At 44.4% G+C, this 25071-nt stretch overlaps 1 protein-coding gene across 2 annotated transcripts in view; it reads left to right on the top strand.

Moving 5' to 3' along the window:
• Window positions 1–25071, top strand: part of mtor (mechanistic target of rapamycin kinase) — a 128113-nt gene that overhangs the window by 95806 nt on the left and 7236 nt on the right. For both annotated transcript variants that reach the window (XM_020506199.2, XM_020506200.2), the window contains exons 34-46: window positions 150–257; window positions 11134–11259; window positions 13135–13266; window positions 13709–13824; window positions 17710–17827; window positions 18311–18508; window positions 18772–18872; window positions 19682–19778; window positions 20029–20127; window positions 20257–20379; window positions 22229–22411; window positions 22726–22860; window positions 23695–23869. In XM_020506199.2, the coding sequence (XP_020361788.1) occupies window positions 150–257; window positions 11134–11259; window positions 13135–13266; window positions 13709–13824; window positions 17710–17827; window positions 18311–18508; window positions 18772–18872; window positions 19682–19778; window positions 20029–20127; window positions 20257–20379; window positions 22229–22411; window positions 22726–22860; window positions 23695–23869 (1711 nt within the window). The remainder of the gene's footprint in view (window positions 1–149; window positions 258–11133; window positions 11260–13134; window positions 13267–13708; window positions 13825–17709; window positions 17828–18310; window positions 18509–18771; window positions 18873–19681; window positions 19779–20028; window positions 20128–20256; window positions 20380–22228; window positions 22412–22725; window positions 22861–23694; window positions 23870–25071) is intronic.

Raw genomic sequence — 25071 nt, 5'->3', positions numbered from 1 at the left:
CCTGTATCACCTCACACCAACCTGTGGTTCTCCATTAAATATGAGCAGCTTATGAATGAGTAATGTTGTCGTTATGTAGTGCCTTGAAAGGAAGTGCTACCAGATGAGGGGGTGCTGTACAGTGATTGAGTGTTGCTGTTGTTGTGCAGGCCATGGTGTCGTGTCAGATGCTGTCGGAGCTGGAAGAGGTCATCCAGTACAAGCTGGTCCCAGAGAGGAGGGACATCATCCGAGACACCTGGTGGGAAAGGCTACAGGTACACACTTTTGAGGGGGGCGCTGACACACACACTCATATACACACACAAACAAACAAATATACACATGGGCTTACGCAGGGACGCACACACACACGGGACACACACATTCAAAGACAAAAAAATATATGCATGTATACATTCATACGCACACACACACACACACACACACACACACACACACACACACACACACACACACACACACACACACACACACACACACACACACACACACACAAGAGAGGGTGGTTAAGGGAGCATGTGGAAAAGGATATAGGTGATTGGAATGGATGATACACACACCTTTAACATAAACTTGAGAGATGACAGTGCATAGGAGACCACTTCAGTCTGAATAATGTTCCATACGTCTTGAGGAGTTTGACATGCGTTTCCTGTTCACTTGATATTACCTGCCCCCTGCAACCATCTGGACAAACTAGGACACTGGTATATGAAGTCAAATGAAAGGGGATATACCTAGTCAGTCGCACAACTGAATGCATTCAACCGAAATATGTCTTCCGCATTTAACCCAACCCTTTTGAATCAGAGAGGTGCAGAGGCTGCCTTAATCGACATCCACATCATCGACGTCCGGAGAGCAGTTGTTGTTGAGGGTTAACTGCCTTGCTGAAGGGCAGAAAGACAGATTTTTACCTTGTCGGCTCAGGGATTTGATCTTGCTGGCCCAACATTCCTATAGGCTAGACTTTGAGGAACGTTTTCGCATCGCATGAGCCCACTACAAATGGTGTAGGCTTTACAGTGAAATGCTTACTTGAAAGCTCTTTCGCAACGATGCAGTTAGATAAATAAAACATCTCGTTCAGAAATCATGGGCATTAATATGGGATTGCTCCCTCCTTTGCTGCTACAACAGCCTCCACTCTTCTGGGAAGGCTTTCCACTAGATGCTGGAACATTGCTGCAGGGACTTGATTCCATTCAGCCGAAAGCGCATTAGTGAGGTCAGGCACTGATGTCGGGCGATTAGACCTGGCTCGCAGTCTGCGTTCCAATTCATCCCAAAAGTGTTCGATGGGGTTGAGACCACGGCTCTGTTCAGGCCAGTCAAGTTCTTCTACATCGATCTCGACAAACCAATTCTGTATGGACAACGCTTTTTGCACGGGGGCATTGTCATGCTGAAACAGGAAAGGGCCTTCCCCAAACTGTTGTCACGAAGTTGGAAGCACAGAATCGTCTAGAATGTCTTTGTATGCTGTAGTGTTAAGATTTGCCTTCACTGGAACTATGGAGCCTGAACCATGAAAAACATCCCCAGACCATTATTTTTCCTCCACCAAACTTTACAGTCAGCACTATGCATTGGGGCAGGTAGCGTTCTCCTGGCATTCGCCAACCCAGATTCGTCAATCAAACTGCCAGATGGTGAAGTTTGTTTCATCACTCCAGAGAATGCGTTTCCACTGCTCTAGAGTCCAATGTCGGCGAGCTTTACAACACTCCAGCCTCGGCTGGCATTGCGCATGGTGATCTTAGGCTTGTGTGCGGCTGCTCGACCATGGAAACCCATTTCATGAAGCACCTAATGAACAGTTATTGTGCTGACGTTGCTTCCAGAGGCAGTTTGGCCGAATCCACTCATTTGAAGGGGTGTCCACATACATTTGTATAAACCCAGCAAAAATAAGAAACATCCCTTTTTCAGGAAATTAAAATAACTTCACAGATCTTCCTTGAAGAGGGTTTAAACACTGTTTTCCAAGCTTGTTCAATTATCCATAAACAATTATTTAACATGCACCTGTGGAACGGTCGTTAAGACACTAACAGCTTACAGACGGTAGGCAATTGAGGTCACAGTTATGAAAACTTAGGACACTAAAGAGCCCTTTCTACCGACTCTGAAAAACACCAAAAGAAAGGCCCAGGGTTCCCTGCTCATATGCGTGAACGTGCCTTAGGCATGCTGCAAGGAGGCATGAGGACTGCAGATGTGGCCAGGGCAATAAATTGCAATGTCCATACTGTGAGACGCCTAAGACAGCACTACAGAGAGACAGGGCGGACAGCTGATCGTCCTCGCAGTGGCAGACCACGTGTAACAACACCTGCACAGGATCGGTACATCCGAACATCACACCTGCGGGACAGGTACAGGATGGCAACAACAACTGCCCGAGTTGCACCAGGAACGCACAATCCCTCCATCAGTGTTCAGACTGTCCGCAATAGGCTTAGAGAGGCTTGTAGGCCTGTTGTAAGGCAGGTCCTCACCAGACAGCACCGGCAATAACATCGCCTATGGAGACAAACCCACCGTCGCTGGACCAGACAGGACTGGCAAAAAGTGCTCACCAGGGGTGATTCGCGTTTATCGTCGAAGGAATGATCGTTACACCGATGCCTGTACTATGGAGTGGGATCGATTTGGAGGTGGAGGGTTTGTCATGGTCTAGGGCGGTGTGTCACAGCATCATCGGACTGAGCTTGTTGTCAAAGGAAAGACATCCTCCTCCCTCATGTGATACCCTTCCTGCAGGCTCATCCTGACATGACCCTCCAGCAGGACAATGCCACCAGCCATACTGCTCGTTCTGTGTGTGATTTCCTGCAAGACAGGTATGTCAGTGTTCTGATATGGCCAGCGAAGAGCCCTGATCTCAATCCCATTGAGCATGTCTGGGTCCTGTTGGATCAGAGGGTGAGGGCTCGGGCCATTCCCTCCAGAAATGTCTGGGAAGTTGCAGATGCCTTGGTGGAAGAGTGGGATAACATCTCACAGCAAGAACTGCAATTTTAAACAAATAATATTTTTTTAATTACAAATTAATTTCACCTTTTATTTAACCATGTAGGCCAGTTGAGAACAAGTTCTCATTTACAACTGCGACCTGGCCAAGATAAAGCAAAGCAATGCGACACAAATAACAGAGTTACACAGGGGATAAACAAAAGTACAGTCAATAATACAAATCTGGTGCAGTCCATGAGGAGGAGATGCACTGCCGTACTTGTCTGGTGGCCACACCAGACATGGACTGTTACTTTAGATTTGACTCCCCCCCCCCTTCGTTCAGGGACACATAATTCCATTTATGTTCGTCACATGCCTGTGGAACTTGTTCAGTTAATGTCTCAGTTGTTGAATCTTGTTAGGTTCATACAAATATTTACACATGTTAAGTTTGCTCAAAATAAACGTAGTTGACAGTGAGAGGACATTTCTTTTTTTGCTGAGTTTGTATTGTGTAGTCTATACAGGTAAGATAGTCCGGTGGCCATTGATTAGCTACTCAACAGTCTAATTGCTTTGGGATAGAAGCTGTCTGGGAGACTTTCGGTCCGAGACCTGATACTCAGTACCACTTGCCTGACAGTAGCACAGAGAACATGCCATGGCTTGGGTAGCTAAAGTCTTTGTCAATTTTCTGGGCCTGGTATAAAGGTCCTGGATGACAGGGAGCTCGGTCCCAGTAATGTAGTGGGTCATCTGCACCACCCCTTGCGGTTGAGGGTGGTGCAGGTTGCCATACCAGGCGATGATGCAGCCAGTCAAGATGCTCTCAATGGTGCAGTTATAGAACTTCTGGAGGATCAGAGGGCCCATGCCAAATTTCTTCAGCCTCCTGAGCGAGAAATGACGCTGCTGTGCCCTCTTCAGGACTGTGCTGGTGTGTGTGGACCACGTTAAGTCCTCAGTGATGTGGACACCGGGAACTTGAAGCTCTCCACCAACTCCACTACAGCCCCTTCAGTGTGGATGGGGGTATGCTCCCCCTGCTGTTTCCTGTAGTCCACAATCAGCACCTTTCGATGCATGGCGTCTTGCTGATTTTGAGGGAGAGATTATTGTCCTGGCACCATGTGGGCCTGAGTCAGATGCACTACCGCTCGGCCAGACTCCTGTGCAGTTGAATCCATTGTTGTTGGTATTGAGGTAACACAGTTATTGTATTGTATTGCCTTATTGTGTTGTTAATTTACCGAGAGTTTGAACTTGAGGAATTACAACTATTTGGGCAGCATCCTTAACTTTCCTTATTTCAATTGTAATCCTTGTCAAACCTGTTCCAAGCGTATGCTTCCTGACAGGCGGATTTTTGATTACAATGATTATCATTTTTTTTATTGATAACTAGAGTTATATCCTGTACAGATAAAATACTAAATTAGAGGCCACAAAACCAACGCCCTGAAGGAAAATGAAGTCGCCGGCCAAGACTGTGCAACTCAATACGAACACCAGTCTATCCAGAAAATTACCCAAACAAAAAATGAACTGGAACCATGTGCTGTGTGTAGTTAAATCCATTACCACCGACTCTAATTGGGAATCAAAACAATCTATGGAGGTCTCTTCAGGCCACTGTCAGGTTGGTACACGCTCAGACTGAACGCCAGATTGAAAACCTAAAAGTAGGTGTAGTGAGTTACAGTACACTGAATGCGGTTCATATCTCTCTCTTCTCTTCCTTTTCCTGTTATCTTTTGTCGTGTCTCTCTGTCTCGCTCTCCTGTCTCTTCTCTTCTCACTCTCTTGTCTGTCTCTTCTCTTGTCTGTCTCTTCTCTTGTCTGTCTTCTCTCTTGTCTGTCTTCTCTCTTGTCTGTCTTCTCTCTTGTCTGTCTTCTCTCTTGTCTGTCTTCTCTCTTGTCTGTCTTCTCTCTTGTCTGTCTTCTCTGGTCTGTCTCTTCTCTGGTCTGTCTCTTCTCTGGTCTGTCACTTCTCTGGTCTGTTTCTTCTCTGGTCTGTCTCTTCTGTCTCTTCTCTGGTCTGTCTCTTCTCTTGTCTGACTCTTCTGTCTCTTCTCTGGTCTGTCTCTTCTGTCTCTTCTCTGGTCTGTCTCTTCTCTGGTCTGTCTCTTCTCTGGTCTGTCTCTTCTCTGGTCTGTCTCTTCTCTTGTCTGTCTCTTCTCTGGTCTGCACGTTTTAGAGTGGCCTTTTATTTTCCCCAGCACAAAGTGTACCTCTAATGATCATGCTGTTTAATCAGCTTCTTGATATGCCACACCTGTCAGGTGGATGGATTGTCTTGGCAAAGGAGAAAAGTTCACTAACAGGAATGTAAACAAATTTGTGCACAGCATTTGAGAGAAATACGTGTTCAGTGTATTTGCCCAATGTAGAAGTGCTCACTCAGAGAGTGTCAAAATATTCAAGAGATAAAGGTGCTCAAAGTTGAACCATTTTGCATACCCCACCATACCATGAGACATCCATGTCTTCATCATTGGAAAGGAATACAGGTTGGGTGTCATGCTTTGGCTGATAAATGGACTAAAATGGGAATAACATTTACATTTTCACCTTCAAATGATACCACAAGGACGTTTGGAGGTCCACGCATCAGAGAATGTTAACTTGAATGGGAATATCTGTCACGTCCTGACCTTTTGTATGTTTCTATTTTAGGTTGGTCAGGGCGTGAGTTGGAATGGGCATTCAATGTTTTTGTTCTATGTTGGGTATTTCTATGCGTTTGGCCTGGTATGGTTCCCAATCAGAGGCAGCTGTCAATCGTTGTCTCTGATTGAGAACCATACTTAGGTAGCCGTAGGTCGTTTTCCCACTCTTGTTTATGGGTGGTTAATTTCTGTTTAGTGTCTGTTCACCTGGCAAAACTGTTTCGTTTTCTCTTCGTTATTATGTTGTGTAGTGTTCAGTTTGTTCAATTAAAATATGAAGAACACTTACCACGCTGCACCGTGGTCCTCTTCTCCTTCACCAGACGAAAACCGTTACAATATCAGTTTTAATTATACTGTCAAACCTCCATAGGAAACCTATTGAAATAATCGAAAGGTTGATAGCAGAATAGACATGAACATTTAATTTGACATTGGATGGTGGGTGGACCGGCATGCATCTTTGTGGTAGTAATTAGAAGTTAAAATTACAATAGGTCAAATTCTATGATTGAAATTATGCCCACATTGTATTCAAGAGTATGTGTCGCAACCAATGGCGGGCGCGAAAAAAAAGCCTCAGATTAAGTAGGGTCTAAGCTACAACATACAGTGCAGTGCATACAGTGTTTTCAGACCCCTTGACTTTTTCCACATTTTGTTGTTACACCATAATGCTAAAATGGATTCAATTGTTTTTTTCTCATCAATCTACACACAATACCCTATAATAACAAAGCAAAAACTAGTTTTTAGAAATGTTTGCAAAAAAAATTATATCGTATTTACATGAGTATTCAGACTCTTTACCCAGTACTTTGTTGAACAAGCTTGGCACACCTGTATTTGGTGAGTTTCTCCTGTTCCTCTCTGCAGATTCTCTCAAGCTCTGTCAGGTTGGATGGGGAGTGTCGCTGCGCAGCCATTTTCAGGTCTCTCTAGAGATGTTAGATCAGGTTCAAGTTTGGGCTCTGGCTGGGCCACTCGAGGACATTGAGACTTGTCCCGAAGCCATTCCTGTGTTGTCTTGGCTGTGTGCTTAGGGTTGTTGTCCTGTTGGAAGGTGAACCTTCGCCCCAGTCTGAGGTCCTGAGCGCTTTGGAGCAGGTTTTCATCAAGGATCTCCCTGTACTTTGCTCCGTTCATCTTTCCCTTGATCCTAACTAGTCTCCCAGTCCTTGCAACTGAAAAACATCCCCACACCATGATGCTGCCACCACCATGCTTCACCTTAGGGATGGTGCCAGGTTTCCTCCAGGTGTGATGCTTGGCACTCATGCCAAAGAATTCAATCTTTGGTTTTATTGGACCAGAGAATCTTGTTTCTCATGGTCTGAGAGTCTTTTCATTTCTTTTGGCAAACTGCTGTGGTGGGGTATACAAAATGGTTCAATTTGAGCACCTTTATCTCCTGAATGTTTTGTCATTCCTGTCCAAAAAGTGACTTATTCCATGGGCAAACATGTATGGGAAGTTTTGTTTAAATCAAAAGAGATGTTGTCAAAAAGTGATTGAAGGCTATTATTTACTTCTCCATAAGACCTTAATGCCTGTCACGTATTACAGGGGAATATATAAACCCCTAAACCCTCCTCATGTCCTTGTGTAGTGAAAGTTCTTGATGGTTCCACTCTTTCCATTCATAAAAGAAGAGGAGGTGGGGGGGTTGGATTGCGAGGCTCCAGCAGACAAAACAGGGCTAGTTTAATGGCAGCACCAGAGTCTCAGGGTGAAATGTTGACGGGCTCTTCTTCTCCTGTGATTTACTGGCGAATAACCTGACACATCTGTCAAGCGAGTCGCACACGCCTCCGTCAAACGACCTGGGCTGTGTCCTAAATGGCACCCTGTTCCCTTTCAAAAGTTGTGCACTATATAGGGAATTGGGTGCCATTCGGGATGCACCCCTGGAATGAAGTGGAAAGCATTTCTGTGAACTGAGAACCAACCACCTGAGACGAGAACCATGTGTCCTGACATAAAAGTCTGGGGCCTCTTAAAAAGTTCTTTAAGATTGTTATAGGTTTTGGGGTTTTGCTCTATTTCATTTTTGACATGAGTTTGGTTCTGTTTGCATGTGGTTTGCCCTGATTGGAATCATCCTCGTTGGTCAGGATGTGTTGCACCTGTCGCCTCGCTGGTCAGTAGTTAGTTTCACCAGTGCTGGCACAGGTGCTATTTAAGAGCGGCTAGCAATACTTGGTGATTTGAAAAGTCATAGTCAATCGATTAATAATATAATAATACTTTTAGCAAACATGTTTATCTTTCATTTACAATTAGTAGAAACTATGAGAATAGAAATGTTCCAAACTTTTGTGAAGCATCGCAGCACAGTTGAAAATGGCCAATAGAAATCCAATATGGATGGTGTTAAGAGATAGATGGTAGGGGTTGAATGGAGCTGAAGGGTGGGCCTAATAATAACAACTCATGTAAAAACATACTGTGTCCGTAAAACGTGTATAGGTTCAGAACTTTTGTGAAATAGCACTGTTAAAAATATATGACAAATAGAAATCAAGCTGGATGGACATCAGAAATAGATGGGAAAGGTGGAGGTTAGAGGATGGCCAGGACTAAAAACAAACAAAATATAACTATTGAATAATAGATTGTGTCTGTAAAATGTATCTAGTGTGTGTATAAGCTGGAAGTAGAAGCCTAAGTGTTGTTGTTTATTAGTTGACTCCAATTAGGGGAAGGGTGGTAGTGTTTGTGGGAAATAATAAAGGAAAATATATTTTTATTTGTATGTATTTATATAAGTTGTGTGTGTGTGTGTGTGTGTGTGTGTGTGTGTGTGTGTGTGTGTGTGTGTGTGTGTGTGTGTGTGTGTGTGTGTGTGTGTGTGTGTGTGTGTGTGTGTGTGTGAGTGAGAAAAGCATCCATGGGGGTGCCTACTGACTTGGTTCTGGCTAAGAAAACTTGAGTAGGGTCTTAAACACCCACCACTAGACTTGCCTGATAACATACAAATCAAAAGAAAAGAAAACCCACACCAATTTAGGTTAGGGGGTGAAAATAAATGTGGAGAAAACCACAAAGGGGAACACAAAATAAAAAGAGGTCTAGCACTTCCAACATATATTTATATATTTTTAACTCAGCAAAAAAAAGAAATGTCAATTTTTCAGGACCCTGTCTTTCAAAGATAATTCGTAAAAAGCTAAATAACTTCACGGATCTTCGTTGTAAAGGGTTTTAACACTGTTACCCATGCAATTAATGAACATGCACCTGTGGAATGGTTGTTAAGACACTAATAGCTTACAGACAGTAAGGTCACAGTTATGAAAACTTAGGACACTAAAGAGGCCTATCTACCAACTCTGGAAAAACACCAAAAGAAAGATGCCCTGGGTCCCTGCTCATCTGCGTGAACGTGCCTTAGGCATGCTGTGAGGAGGCATGAGGACGACAGATGTAGCCAGGGCAATAAATTGCAATGTCCGTACTGTGAGATGCCTAAGACAGTGCTACAGGGAGACAGGATGGACAGCTGATCGTCCTCGCAGTGGCAGACCACGTGTAACAACACCTGCACAGAATCAGTACATCCGAACATCACACCTGCAGGACAGGTACAGGATGGCAACAACTGCCCGAGTTACACCAGGAATGCACATTCCCTCCATCGGTGCTCAGACTGTCTGCAATAGGCTGAGAGAGGCTGGACTGAGGGCTTGTAGGCCTGTTGTAAGGCAGGTCCTCAACAGACATTACTGGACCAGACAGGACAGGCAAAAAGTGCTCTTCACTGACAATTCGCGGTTTTGTCTCTCCAGGGGTGATGGTCGGATTCGCATTTATCGTTGAAGGAATTAGAGTTACACCGAGGCCTGTACTCTGGAGCGGGATCGATTTGGAAGTGGAGGGTCCGTCATGGTCTGGGGCGGTGTGTCACAGCATTATCGGACTGAGCTTGTTGTCATTGCAGGCAATTTCAACGCTGTGCGTTACAAGGAAGACATCCTCCTCCCTCATGTGGTACACTTCCTGCAGGCTCATCCTGACTTGATCCTCCAGCATGACAATGCCACCAGCCATACTGCTCGTTCTGTGTGTGTCTGAGGAACTTGTTCAGTTTGTGTCTCAGTTGTTGAATCTTATGTTCATACAAATATTTACACATGTTAAGTTTGCTAAAAATAAACGCAGTTGACAGTGAGAGGATGTTTCTTTTTTGCTTAGGTTATATATATAAACTACTGTCCAAAAGTTTGGGGTCACTTAGAAATGTCTTTGTTTTTGAAAGAAAAGAGAGAAAAAAATGCCCATTAAAATAACATCAAATTGATCAGAAATACAATGTAGACATTGTTAATGTTGGAAATGACTAATGTAGCTGGAAATGGCAGATTTTCTTTTATGGAATATCTACATAGTTTAATAGAGGCCCATTATCAGTAAACATCAGTCCTGTGTTCCAATGGCACGTTGTGTTAGCTAATCCAAGTTTATCATTTTAAAAGGCTAATTGATCATTAGAAAACCCTTTTGCAGTTATGTTATCACAGCTGAAAACAGTTGTGATGATTAAATAAGCAATAAAACTGTCCTTCTTTAGACTAGTTGAGTGTCTGGAGCATCAGCATTCGTGGGATGCTAACAGGCCAGAAACAAAGGCTTTCTTCTGAAACTTGTGAGTCTATTCTTGTTCTGAGAAATGAAGGCTATTCCATGTAAGGAATTTCCAAGAAACTGAAAATCTCGTACAACGCTGTGTACTTCTCCCTTCACAGAACAGCGCAAACTGTCTCTAAGCAGAATAGAAAGAGGAGTGGGAGGCCCCGGTGCACAACTGAGCAAGAGGACAAGTACATTAGAGTGTCTAGTTTGTGAAACAGACGCCTCACATGTCCTCAACTGGCAGCTTCATTAAATAGTACCCGCAAAACACCAGTCTCAACGTCAACAGTGAAGAGGCGACTCCGGGATGCTGCTCCGAGTTCCTCTGTCCTGTGTCTGGTCTTTTGCCCATCTTAATTTTTTATTTTTATTGGCCTGTCTGAGATATGTATTTTTCTTTGCAACTCTGCTTAGCAGTACAGCATCCCGGAGTCACTTCTTCACTGTTGACGTTGAGACGTTTTTATATATTATATATATATACAGTGGGGTGTTGAATGCTGAGCTGTTGTCAATGAACAGCATTCTTACATACAGTGGGGCAAAAAAAGTATTTAGTCAGCCACCAATTGTGCAAGTTCTCCCACTTAAAAAGATGAGGCCTGTAATTTTCATCATAGGTACACTTCAACTATGACAGACAAAATGAGAAAAAAAATCCAGAAAATCTCATTGTAGGATTTTTAATGAATTTATTTGCAAATTATGGTGGAAAATAAGTATTTGGTCAATAACAAAAGTTTATTTCAATACTTTGTTATATACCCTTTGTTGGCACTGAGAGAGGTGAAATGTTTTCTGTAAGTATATGTGATTAATAATAATAATAATATCATTGATTGATTGCTCTTTGTTTCTCCGTCTTTAGGGTTGCCAGCGGATTGTGGAGGACTGGCAGAGGATCTTAATGGTTCGATCGCTGGTCATCAACCCCCACGAGGACATGCGGACCTGGCTCAAGTACGCCAGTCTCTGTGGCAAGAGTGGGCGCCTGGTGAGTTCACTAGCACAGGAACAGCTAATGGGTCATTTGCCAAATGGTTCAAAATACGTATGTCAGTAATTTTTTTTTTTTTTCAACCGCTTAGTCTCCACCATCAACCAGTTATCCTTGCAAAAACATGTAGTATGAAAGCATGATTTGATGCACTCCGTTGTTCAGCTCATGTTTTATGAAGTGTAACATTTACAATGGCCTTACAAAGACCTGGACAAAATGTTGCACTCAATAAAACAAAGGGAACATTCACCGGTATCTGGGTGTCAATTTCTTTGTCATAAATGGCAACAACGGGTCCTCCCGGGTGGCACAGTGGTCTAAGGCACTGCATCGCAGTGCTAGCTGTGCCACCAGAGACTCTGGGTTCGAGCCCAGCTCTGTCGCAGCCGACCGCGACCGGGAGGTCCATGGGGCGACGCACAATTGGCCGAGCGTCGTCCGGGTTAGGGAGGGTTTGGCCGGTAGGGATATCCTTGTCTCATCGCGCTCTAGCGACTCCTGTGGCGGGCCAGGCGCAGTGCACGCTGACTAGGTCGCTAGGCGTACGGTGTTTCCTCCGACACATTGGTGCGCCTGGCTTCTGGGTTGGATGCGCGCTGTGTTAAGAAGCAGTGCGGCTTGGTTGGGTTGTGTTTCGGAGTACGCATGGCTCACGACCTTCGTCTCTCCCGAGCCCGTACGGCAGTTGTAGTGATGAGACAAGATAGTAACGACTAACAATTGGATACCACGGAATTGGGGAGAAAAGGGGGTAATTATTATTATTATTTTAATAATAACAAATAATAAATGGCAACAACAACAAAAAATACACGATTTGTGGTGTTTAGTGACCAGCTTGTTTGGCAATCGGCTTGTTTTTAACTAATGCATTTCCTTTCAGATACAAGCTATAAGCTGTTGTATCAAGTTGAGTTCAAGTGATGTCATTGTCACTTGACATTAGTACAACCAGAATGGAAGGAATTTGGTACAACAGTTCTTTAAAGGGTTTGTGTCATTCCGAGGGGGAATCTATTCTACTGGATTTGGATTCATACTGACATCCCTATTTTTCCAGTGAACTCAGCTCTCACTGGATCGACTGTGCAAATGAAACACACCTCTCAGAAATCACACTGTTTAGAAACCATACCTCAAACCCGTTTAATGAAAGTGTCACCGTTTTCCCTCCCTGGTGCCAGTTTTATTGCAAGTGATTGTGGTGGATTGCAGGCACCCAACCAGCTTTCCAATTGTAACACAATCCTTTCAGAACGTTCCGGTATGATGTCAGAGAATTGTGGAGGTTTTCACTCACAGGAGCGAACATCAATCAGCGAGCGAAGAACGTGATTATGGGCAAACGAGCAACATCTAAAAGAATGCCTGCAGTGTTTTAAAAGGCCCTTCCACAGGGGTCAATGGTTAGTTACTCCTTCCACAGTAGTGTGGTATACTTAAGCTATTTATTTAGCAAGAGGTTCAAATGAGCCTGGGGAAATCTGGGGGTCTGTACGTCCATGGGAGTTGGAAGCTAGGGCGGTGGTTCTCAAACATTTCCTCAGGACTTTCACAATATTGTTGAAGCCGTTAACTAGCAAACCTGATCCACCTAATCAAGAGCTTGATGATTAGTTGAATTAGGCGTGCTAGCTCTGGAAAAGATCACCTATGTGAAATGGCTGGGGGTCCCTGACTAGAGGTCTGAGTGGGCTATAGGAGACTGACCTTCAGGTTTCCACCGTTGAGCCCCTTTCTTCCACTTTGGCGCTGCTCTACGGCTGACACTATGCTGCACCTAGCCTCGTGTGTACAGTTTGGGTTCGTGCGTGTGTGAGGTTGAGTATTATGATAGAAATGGATCAATGTGAATCTCTTTTCTCCCAGGCATTGGCCCACAAGACCCTGGTCCTTCTCCTGGGGGTGGACCCCTCGAAGCAGCTGGACCACCCGCTGCCCACCGCCCACCCCCACGTTACCTATGCCTACATGAAGTACATGTGGAAGAGCCAACACAAGGTATAGTAGCTATACCGTAGCTATACCGTAGCTATACAGGCTTTCTCTGTAGCTGAAGAAAATGTTGTTTTCTCATTGTTGTGCAACGTAAGGAAATGCAGGGCTGTAATGTGTATGTTCATTAAATATTGTGGACTGTTATGTGTTAGTGAATCAACTGAAATGAAGAGCATAAATAACCCAGCAGTGAAAAATGTCACATCATTCCAACCACACCATTAGAGCAACAGGGGGACCGGTCGATATGTAGATGCTCACACACACAAACGTTTTGAAACGGTGAGGCGTTAGGTTCTATAAGAATGCAGATTTTAGTTTTCGGTTGCTTAAGGTTGGCGACAGCATTCACAGGAGAGTTGAGTTAAATCCCTGTTTTGAATGAGAGTCCCTTGCCTTGCCCCCCCCCCGCCCCCCCACCGTTTGTTCCTCTGTCCCCCATCAGATCGAAGCCTTCCAGCACATGCAGCACTTTGTCCAGGGGATGCAGCAGCAGGCCCAGCATGCCATCGCCGCCGAGGACCAGCAACACAAGCAGGAGCTCCACAAGCTTATGGCCAGGTCAGGACTCCTTCCACAACTACATTAGGGGGGGGGGGGGGGGGGACTCGTGTTTTTATTGCAGTGTGTGCTTGATTTTTTTTTTTTCCCAGTCCTCATGTTCTCTCTCACCTAAAAGGGTCACGTACAGAGAGTTGTGCTCTTTCACCATGACCGTGACCCGACCCTGGTCGTAATATTCCTCCACTCCCTCCCTCGCTCCTTGTACTGGCATTTAGTTTTGCAAACCCGGACAAGTTTTGTCTCTTTTCATTCTGCGCAATCACTCACCTCTCAGCCAACGGGCATCCAAGAATCCAGCTACTTATCTTCAACCAAATGTGGCATTGTGCCGACGGGTACTGGAAACCAGGTGTGTCTCTGGCAAGTGAGAACTGTCAGCACCTGGCTGGGCCTACACCCACACCCCAGCCCAGAGTGTCCCATACTGGCCGGGTGTTGCCCTCTGCCTCTTCACCCTGTCTCCTGTCACATTCTACCATCTTCACCTCTTCTCTCTGTAAGAATAGTTGCTGTTTTGTGTTTTGACACAAAATGGCTGCCCAACTACACCTTCAGCGTACGAATGCTGAACAATGGCAGTGGACGAGTAACATGAGCAGCTGGTCCAGGATCTGTGCTGTGGTTTAGCCTGACGGCCAAGGTTAGAACTGGGGATGGACAAAGCTGAATTGAGATCAGTTATGGGCAGAAAGGGACTGGAGGTCTTTCTCTATTCCTGTTGGAAGTTCTTCCCATTTGCAACAACACCCTTTTTTGCAATGCTCCCAATACATGCTCGTCGCATGTATTTCTGTTTTGTGCTTGTGTATACCGTCAACGGATTAAATATAGAAAGAGTCCCGTTTTCAGAATGCCTCTACAAGGCATGATAGCCTAAGGAGGTTGTTTGTATGGTTGACGGGCCCATGAAAATACTTCCAGCACGATCCCCATTCCCCAAAGCGCTCTCCTTCATGGAGCGGACTTCAAATGAGCGCCCGAGGGAATCTCAGAGGCTAGTTATTTTGGGGGAAAGTTTACTTCTGACACACCAGGTTTTGTGTGAGGTTTTACTCAGTAAAATACTGTGTTTCACGTTAGCCTCCAAATGAACACAAGCAGGGGTAAAAAAAACAGTGCTTGAGCTTTATGGGTTGGATGTATTGAAACTTTGGTCAGCAAACGAGCCTACTTACAGTAAAAAGGCTCCTCTTAGACGCACACACACACACACACACACACACACACACACACACACACACAGGAGACGAGCCTTCTTACAGTAAAACACTCATCTTAGAGGCGCACACACAATGCACACAAACACACATACATACACACAATATACATACCTCATAATTCTTATGAGGCAACAAGCTAACAGGAAACCAGGAGTGTTTCATACTTGCTGTTGCACTTCCAGATTCTATTTGTCTGTGGAATGTTTGTCTCCACTGTTTTATTCCAGACGTGCTGACACACTTTCCTGCAAATGGGTTGGCACTGTGGAATGGCGTACACCTGGTCTATACACACACACACACACACACACACCGAAATAATTCATTGTAATTTCAGCGATATGTATTTGCATGTTACGACGCAATGATCATGATAAGACCTGCAATCTCCGGTCTGAGTTCCTGTGGTAACAGAGAAGCACTTCTGGCACTAGTGGTTCTCCCATGCAGACGGTTTTACTGTGTTTTTCCCTGAAGCGGTTTGTCAGAGGTGAACTGAACCAGTACTGTATTTTCACATGGAAAAAGCACTCCGCAGCGTTACGCAATGCTAATGGATCATTTATAAGAAGTGCTCTCTGGAAACGGGTGCAGTGTACAGTTAGGAGCTGAGGGACGGATGCTTGCGCAGGATTCGCCAGTTCGTGGTCGGGCGTGTTATAAACCAATCACGAGCTTGGTCCATGTAAATCAAACACGACTCGAATATTTGGCAGTTTACCTCAAGTGTCTGTGTTTTTTTTTTATGATGATTGATATGGCAAGCACAACCACTGGGAAGACCGACCACGAGGCAATGTTCCCTCACACTCACCACCAATATAAAACATTGAAAATCACTTAAGTGATGCCAAAACCTTTCAGTAGCTAATGCGCCACTGCTTTTAGTAATGACGCCTAAGTATGATAAATGTCTTTGTGCGATTTCCACGTTTTCCCATCATTCTCTTCTATTTTAAGGGGTTGCACTAGTACTGCGTTGAACATCCATTGCCAACTCCCCCAGACAACTTGTGATGACAGCGAGCATATTGTATAAGATAACTTCCCCAACATACTTTTAAAATTGTCACCACAGAACAGACGTTTCTCATAGTAAAGTTAAACGTGGATTCAGTTAATATCCATTTTCTCCAGAAGTGTCCCACAGATCTTGGCCTTAGGCCTAGGTAAGCATGTCAGTGGCCATTCAAGGCAATAGATGGTAGAGAGGAGTGTGTGGACGAGCCTGGCATTAGAGAGGGGAGATGGACTGCCAGGAAACACCACGTTGAATGCATTCATCACACTAACTAACTAGTGTAACAGACTTAGTGTAAGAGCTTCATCTCACATACCAGGCCTTATAGCTGTTGACATGATTGTGTGTTGCTCTAAGGCAATTTATCAGACTCTGATGCAGCCCTGGGCCCGTATTCACAAACGTCTCAGAAAAGGAGCGCTGATCTGGGACCAGGGGGCTCATTTATCAACCGTGTGTAAATTCCGTACTAAATTCTGACATGCGTGGAGATCCTAGGATTTGCATGCGTCACAAATTATATGCGTTTATCAAACTGTCGCACGCAACATATACTGTCGCACATGTTTTCATTGATAAATCAGAGCCATATTATATTTGTGTGGTCATGAACAAGCGCTATAACCTCGCCTGGAAAACTTCCTCCGTTTTTATGGTAATAAAAACGCCCTCATTTGCTGTATGATTTGGAAGAGATGTTGGAACTGGGCCAGGATCATTCCTAAAAGAAAGCGCAATGGCAAATGTTATCACATTTCTGTCGAGGAGTAGACAGAATGTTGCAGTGACTTTTCCCAACAAAAAATGCACGCTGCCTAGCGAGTGCCACAACACTGGCCGCACATTCTGCAAGATTGATTGTCCTTTCGACCAATTTCCAAGTAAATGCTACAGCCCACACTATGCAAAATATACATGGTTTATCAACACGTGATTGTGTGTCTCCTACCTTTTGGTATAGGATCTGAAATTAAATAGGCTAGGATATGATGTCGTGCTCCTAATCTTATCACGCCGCAATACTGTAGCCTACCCATACTGTCAAGGCAACCGGTCTATTTACTTTAGAGCGTGCTTGGCTATTGAATTAGTGATTGATAAATGGTAGCCTACTTTCTGTTGTGTAATGGAAATAATACCATTTAAAATACCAACGGCAAATGCGTATTTTATCATTAGGCCTACGTTTTAATGTTTTTATTAGCCTACCATTATTATCATTATTCCTATGCATCAAACACCACCTATTTCCCCCAAAGGAACAATAAGCCTGCTTGCCATACAGTTGATCAACCTTCTGGTGATTTGCGTGGAGATATGCACACTTTCCTGTCAAGATCAATATTTTATAAATACCAACCTTTGCGGGAAAACTGCACGCTGGGTTTTGAGTATTTTTTGTGCTCATGCAACTACGGAGTGTCCATATAAAGGGTCTCAAGAGTAGGAGTGCTGATTTAGAATCAGTTTTGCCTTTCAGATCACAAACAAATAAGATTACATGGATAGGAGAGGACCTGATTCGAGATCAGCACTCCTACTCTGAGACACCGTATTCTGCTGACAATCTATATAGTGACCAAGACTGTCTCTCCCTTTCTCTCTCTCTCCCTGTCAATCCCTCCTTCCCTCCTTTCCTAGGTGCTTCCTGAAGCTGGGTGAGTGGCAGCTCAGTCTTCAGGGCATTAATGAGAGCACCATCCCCAAAGTGCTGCAGTACTACAACCACTCCACGGAGCACGACCGCAACTGGTACAAGGTCAGTGACCCTCTCACGTTTAACCACTCCCCTCCAACCCCTGTCACAGCATTCACGCTGTGGACCTCGTGCTGACTCCCCCATTTACTTAACATAAGGTTTGTATGTTATTAGAGACATGAGTTGATTTGAAAGGAACCTAGGGCACCTTTGGGCTTGTATGGGCCCATGCCCACACTGCAGGAAAGCCACGCTCCTCCTCTATTGAGAGCCCCCCCTCCTCACATCTCTCAGTAGCTTATTACGTAACAACCGAAAACATGATCTGTTTAGACCCAGAACATTCCCCAGAGGGCCGGACTCCTCCGGGACATCTCACGTAATCCTTCAGTAAACCGGAAACTAATTGTCTAACGGACTGGAAGTTGATGTGCGATAACATAAGTTCAAACATATGTTTCGACATGTAGACTTTCTATGTCTTATAATAAATAAATTAAAATAATATATATATTTCTTCACCTGGCATACCTTTTTCCGCAGGCCTGGCACGCATGGGCGGTGATGAACTTTGAGGCAGTGCTGCACTACAAGCACCAGAACCAGGGCCGGGACGAAAAGAAGAAGAAGCGCCACGTCAGCGGCACCAGCGCAAATAGCGAGGCCAGCAACAGCGACAGCGAGGTAGACAGCACTGAGCACAGCCCTGTGCCCTCGCCGGGCCAGAAGAAGGCCAACGAGGTGAGGGTGGCGGCCATCTTAGATTCTCCTTCACCATACTCATCCACTAACGCTAACCAGCCCTTTCGCTATTCACTACCGGACAAATTTCAAACTAACTTGACAGACCTGTGCTTCAAATGTTGCATAAATCACAAGTTTATGTCAATGGGAGAATGTTTGAGTTAGGTCAATGACTGAATGCCTTGCTTGCTGAAATCAAGGTACAATCATTTGCAATTCTTCCTTTTCCTCATTCTCCCTCTGTTGTTTGGCGAGTTCAGGACCTCTCCAAGACGTTACTCCTCTACACGGTTCCTGCTGTCCAGGGCTTCTTCCGCTCAATCTCCCTCTCCAGAGGGAACAACCTCCAGGACACCCTGAGGTGAGTCCCCACATGGGGCCAGGGCCTATATTTAACTAGGCAAGTCAGTTAAGAACAAATGCTTATTTACAATGACGGCCTTCCAAAAGGCCTCCTGCGGGGACGGGGGCTGGGATTAAAAATAAATCAAATATAAATATAGGACAAAACACACATCACAACAAGAGAGACAATACAACACTACATAAAGAGATACCTAAGACAACAACATAGCAAGTCAACAACACATGAAAACACAGTATTGTAGCAACACAACATGGTAGCAACACAACATGGCAGCAGCACAACATAGTAGCAGTACAAAACATGGTACAAACATTATTGGGCACAGACAACAGCACAAAGGGCAAGAAGGTAGAAACAACAATACATCACGCCAACCAGCCACAACTCTCAGTAAGAGTGTCCTTTTAAGACTCTTTGTGAATAAAGGTTAAATAAATCCCTTTTTCTAAATCCCTTTTAGATCATAATGAATAAGATTAGATGGACAGGGAGCACCTGATCCCAGATCAGCACTCCTACTCTGAGATGGCCAGTAGTCTGAAAGCCCAAACCGACAACACTGATAGACGCAGAGTTTAAATATGTGGAAAGGAAGCCCTCTGGTGGCAGAGAGACGAGCTCCAATTCCAATTTGTGTCGTTGCGCGCATTTGATTGCTTGGTGTCAATTTGTTTTGCTTCGAATGCGGTTTGAAATTCAGGGAAACTGTGGTTGTTGTTGTTTTTTCTTCGTCTGAACCTGTCAATAAAGATGCAATGGATACAAGAGACTGTTTTTGACATGATTCTGTTTTCTTTCTCCAGGGTCCTGACCCTCTGGTTTGACTATGGACACTGGCCTGAAGTCAACGAGGCACTGGTAGAGGGTATCAAAACCATTCAGATAGACACCTGGCTACAGGTACGCATCTCACATGCATGTTTTTGGTTTGCTTTTATTGTTCTGTCCATTGTGTCAAGGGTACTAGAAAACTGAATTATTCCCAGGGGCCATGTTGGTTTTGGGCCATGAATCATCCATGAAATAGTCATTCAAGAAAATCTCTTACAGGATGATAGTAACTGAATAGTTACTGGATAGTAATTCCTCATTGCATTGCTCCGGGGTGTTAACAAAATGAAGTCTCCCTCTCTTGCCCCCTCGTCTGCAGGTGATCCCCCAGCTGATTGCCCGCATCGACACTCCCCGTGCTCTGGTTGGCCGCCTCATCCACCAGCTGCTCACCGACATTGGGCGCTACCACCCCCAGGTAATGACATACTGCTGGCACCCAGGCTAGGAGCTATGGCCTAGGACGCATATCTCTGAACTGGTGTTGCGTTGATTAACTCTCCCTCTCGATCACTCGACCCCGCCCCACCCACCCACCCTCTTCTAGGCTTTGATCTATCCGTTGACCGTGGCCTCCAAGTCAACCACCACTGCCCGCCACAATGCTGCTAACAAGATCCTCAAGAACATGTGTGAGCACTGCAATACACTGGTCCAGCAGGCGATCATGGTACGTGATTCCTGTCGGTGCACCTCACTACCTCACGGTACAGCTAGCAACAAGTGGTTACAGTCTGTTTTACCATTTAGACATACAGAGCCTTCAGAAAGTATCCCCTTGACTTATTCTACATGTTGTTGTGTTACAGCCTGAATTTAACATTTTGAAAAGTTCAGGAGTAAAACATTTACTTAACAAGTCACATAATATTGTTGAACATTGGTAGATGGGTAATAAAATAAAAATCATGCATTGAATATACCTTTGAGCATGGTGAAGTTAATAATTACCCTTTGGATGGACAATGTCTACACTGTATTTCTGATCAATTTGATGTTATTTTAATGGACAAAAAAAAAAGTGATTTCTTTCAAAAACAAGGAAAATTCTGAGTGACCCCACATTTTTAAACAGTAGTGTGTGTATATATATATATATATTTGCAAAAAAGTATATGGGGGTTGGAAGTGATGCAGACAACTACATTGATGGAAGCTACAATCGATCTGCAATATTAAAGCTGATCTACCCCCTAAAAAAACAATTATAATACAGGTGTCTTTCCTAACTCGGTTGCAAGAGAGGGTGGAAACCGTTCAGGGATTTCACCATGCCAATGGTGACTTGAAACAGTTTAACGGCTGTGATAGGAGAAAACTGAGGATGGATAAACATTGTAGTTTCTCCGCAGTACTAACCTAATTGACAAAGAAGGAAGCCTGTACGGAATAATAAATATTCCAAAACATGCATCCTGTTTGCAACAAGGCACTAAAGTAATACTGCAAAAAATGTGGCAAAGCAATTAACTTTTTGTCTTGAATACAAAGTGTTATGTTTTGGGCAAATACAATACAGTACATTACTGAGTACCACTCTCCATATTTTCAAGCATAGTGGTGGCTGCTTCATGTAATGGGTATGCTTGTAAATGTTAAGGACTGGGGAGTGTTTCAAAAAATAAACTGAATGGAACTAAGCACAGGCAAAATCCAAGAGGAAATCCTGGTTCAATCTGCTTTCCACCACACTGGGTGATTAATTCACCTTTTTGCAATTCGTTCCAGTCACAGGCAGCAGAGAACTGGAACGAAAGGCGGCCAAATGAGGTGTTGGCTTTAGGGATGATCAGTGAGATACACCTGCTGGACCGCGTGCTACGGATGGGTGTTGCCATCGTGACCAGTGAACTGAGATAAGGCGGAGCTTTACCTAGCATGGACTTGTAGATTACCTGGAGCCAGTGGGTCTGGCGACGAATATGCAGCGAGGGCCAGCCGACTAGAGCATACAAGTCGCAGTGGTGGGTGGTATAAGGTGCTTTAGTGACAAAACGGATGGCACTGTGATAAACTGCATCCAGTTTGCTGAGTAGAGTGTTGGAAGCAATTTTGTAGATGACATCGCCGAAGTCGAGGATCGGTAGGATAGTCAGTTTTACTAGGGTAAGTTTGGCGGCGTGAGTGAAGGAGGCTTTGTTGCGGAATAGAAAGCCGACTCTTGATTTGATTTTCGATTGGAGATGTTTGATATGAGTCTGGAAGGAGAGTTTACAGTCTAGCCAGACACCTAGGTACTTATAGATGTCCACATATTCAAGGTCGGAACCATCCAGGGTGGTGATGCTGGTCAGGCGTGCGGGTTCAGGCAGCGAACGGTTGAAAAGCATGCATTTGGTTTTACTAGCGTTTAAGAGCAGTTGGAGACCACGGAAGGAGTGTTTTATGGCATTGAAGCTCTTTTGGAGGTTAGATAGCACAGTGTCCATGTAAATTATATATTTCTGTATTTCATTTTCAATAAATCTGAAGAAAATGTAGTTGTTTCCCAAGGCATGAGTCACTTCCTCTCTCCCCAGGTGAGCGAGGAGCTGATCCGGGTGGCCATTCTGTGGCATGAGATGTGGCACGAGGGCCTGGAGGAGGCCTCCCGCCTCTACTTTGGCGAGCGCAACGTGAAGGGTATGTTTGCTGTGCTGGAGCCCCTTCACGCCATGATGGAGAGGGGCCCGCAGACCCTCAAAGAGACCTCCTTCAACCAGGTCCGTCTTTTGTTTTCTTTTGTCTTTTTTAAAGTCATGTTTATAGTCTTTATTTTCATGTATTTTTCCCTCTTTTTAACATTTAATTTACCAAGTTACAATGATTGACAAATGTGCGTGTATCTCGAAAATGTGCAGAAATCCCATGTAGATGTCAATTGGAGACATTGAGGAAGTGTATGAGTTGAAAGTTAGGATCAGTCCCGCAATAAAATGACCAATTGACAATGATGTGTAATGCTCTTTAACCTGGATTATAGGTAAATGGCTGGACAGGTGAAGTGAATTGGCTGCTGTTCTCTGTGTTATGACAGGCCTACGGGAGGGACCTCATGGAGGCCCAGGATTGGTGCAGGAAGTACATGCGCTCGGGCAACGTGAAGGACCTGACCCAAGCGTGGGACCTGTACTACCACGTCTTCAGACGGATCTCCAAGCAGCTACCACAGGTGAGAGAATCACACCAACCTACTCACACTCTGCTCAAGTCAGTTTGGGCTGTCTCGTAACGTAACTCCTACACTGAGGCCAATTGGAGATCTGCCAGTCTTCGTCTGAATTCAAGAATCTCTCTCCTCTTCGGATTCAGCCCTTCGTTGGTTGTGCCAGTTGAAAAACTAAAGCATCCAGTGAAAGGAGTCAAGTTGGCTCACAACCAGTTATGTGTGGGTAGTGTATATTGCTACATTCACATCTTTCTTCAGAGCTATGAGATGTTATTTTGCTACTCTTGTTAAGGCCCACGTTCATTTATCCCTTGACACTGTAAACTGATATATCTAGGTCATGTCAGCATCCTGAAACAATGCAACCCATTCAGCGAGGATCCTGAAGTGGCTGTTAGTGGAAAATAAATAGCGCTTCCTAGGTGTTGCGTCTGTCTCAGTTGTTGTTCCAAGTTAAGCCAAATGTCTTCTCATCGCTACAGTATTTCACTGTAATATGCCAACAATAGCAAAACTCCTTCAGAGTCAAGTGAAAAGAGTACACCAGTGGGGCAGTCTTGTATCCTTTATTTATACAGGTGAACCCATTGAGATGAGACGCCTTTCCTAGGAGGACCTGTCTAGACAGTGCACGAGCAAAAGAGACAGACGGTTAAAGTGGTGACAGTGAAAGACTGAGTGAGAGACTGAAAGAGGCAGAGTGACGGTTGGAACACGGCACAATGAACCCTTTCATCTGGCAGTAATCTGATCTCTCTCCTCTCTCTCGCTCCCCTTCCTCTATCCATTATTTTATCCATTGATCCCTCCCCCATCCATTCCTTCCTGTGTCCCAAGCTGACCTCCTTGGAGCTGCAGTACGTGTCCCCCAAGCTGCTGATGTGCAGGGACCTGGAGCTGGCCGTGCCGGGGACCTACGACCCCAACCAGCCCATCATCCGCATTCAGTCCATCGCCCCCTCGCTGCAGGTCATCACCTCCAAGCAGCGGCCGCGTAAACTCACCATCATGGGTAAGACAACCACATAACCTCCAAACAATGTCCCCGCAGACTCACCTACATGGGTAAGACAACCAACCACGAGGCCAATAAGAATTAAAAGAAAGGGCGTCTCCATTCAAATCAATGATGATGACACAATGGGTGGACTGGCAGCCATTTTGAGTGTACCCATGTAAGGAAGTAAAAACAGGAAGTGTACCCTTTAATTAAATGCGGAAAACACATTTCAGTTGAATGCATTCAGTTGTACAACTAACTAGGTATCCCCCTTTCCTGGTCCCTTAATATGTGCTGTGATTTGTTGAGTCATCTCGATTGGCATTACAAAAAAATTGATTCCATTATCATGAGCCACATCAGTTAGCATCATTTGAATGAACGTTCTACATTACCATGGTAATCCAGCATCAGTTGATGGAATATTCCAAAATACAAAGGCATTTATTTCGTCACAATACCAGGCAGCCATTGCGAGGCTACCCGTGAGCTTGGCAGTCAGTTGCCCGGGTTTGAGCTTCCAAGCCCATTCTATTCATTCTTATTTCTATGATTACACCCACCATTTACCATTGATGGAAATGAATCAAGAGGGAATACGATTAGTGGGGACAGTGGACTACAGGCCCATTGTCCTACTGAGTCCTTTGGGAGTATTGGCTAACTTCACAAGGAGTTAGCTAACTAAGTATGACCATCATAGTAGTAAGGGTATTAGATTTTTTTTTTATCACATTTTTTAAAAGATGAGTGTCTAGGGCTATTAAACGATAACATTTAATCAAGTTAATCGCAGGATTTGCTGTGATTATTCTCACAATTTGAATTTGCTCAAATTCAGCTGTAATTTAAGATTTTCATACAAAAAAATTGCACAAGAATATTGACGTCTTGATTTTGTCTAAAGTAACGGTTAGCAAAATTGTGTAAATTGAGGAAGCACACTTTCTTTACCCTCAGTTGTAACCTGTTTTCACAGTCCATTGTTTTGAGCTGTAGAGATTATGTATTTGGGATGTTTTCAGTGATTTTTGAATACTTTCAGACAATGCGATTAATCGCAATAAAAATAACATAAATTACTAAAGGTGATTAACTCTGACCGCCCTAAAGATGACACAAGTCAGGTCATCAAAAGATCAATGAGAAATGCAAACATGCTGTCTTTTGGAGTAATTTACTGAGTCAGAAGTATAATCAATATGTGTCATGCC

Source organism: Oncorhynchus kisutch, linkage group LG17 (genome assembly GCF_002021735.2).
Source record: "Oncorhynchus kisutch isolate 150728-3 linkage group LG17, Okis_V2, whole genome shotgun sequence".
In the NCBI taxonomy this organism is placed as follows: Eukaryota; Metazoa; Chordata; class Actinopteri; order Salmoniformes; family Salmonidae; genus Oncorhynchus; species Oncorhynchus kisutch.
The sequence above is the reverse complement of the archived record's forward strand: the minus strand, read 5'-3'. Positions and strand labels throughout refer to the sequence as shown.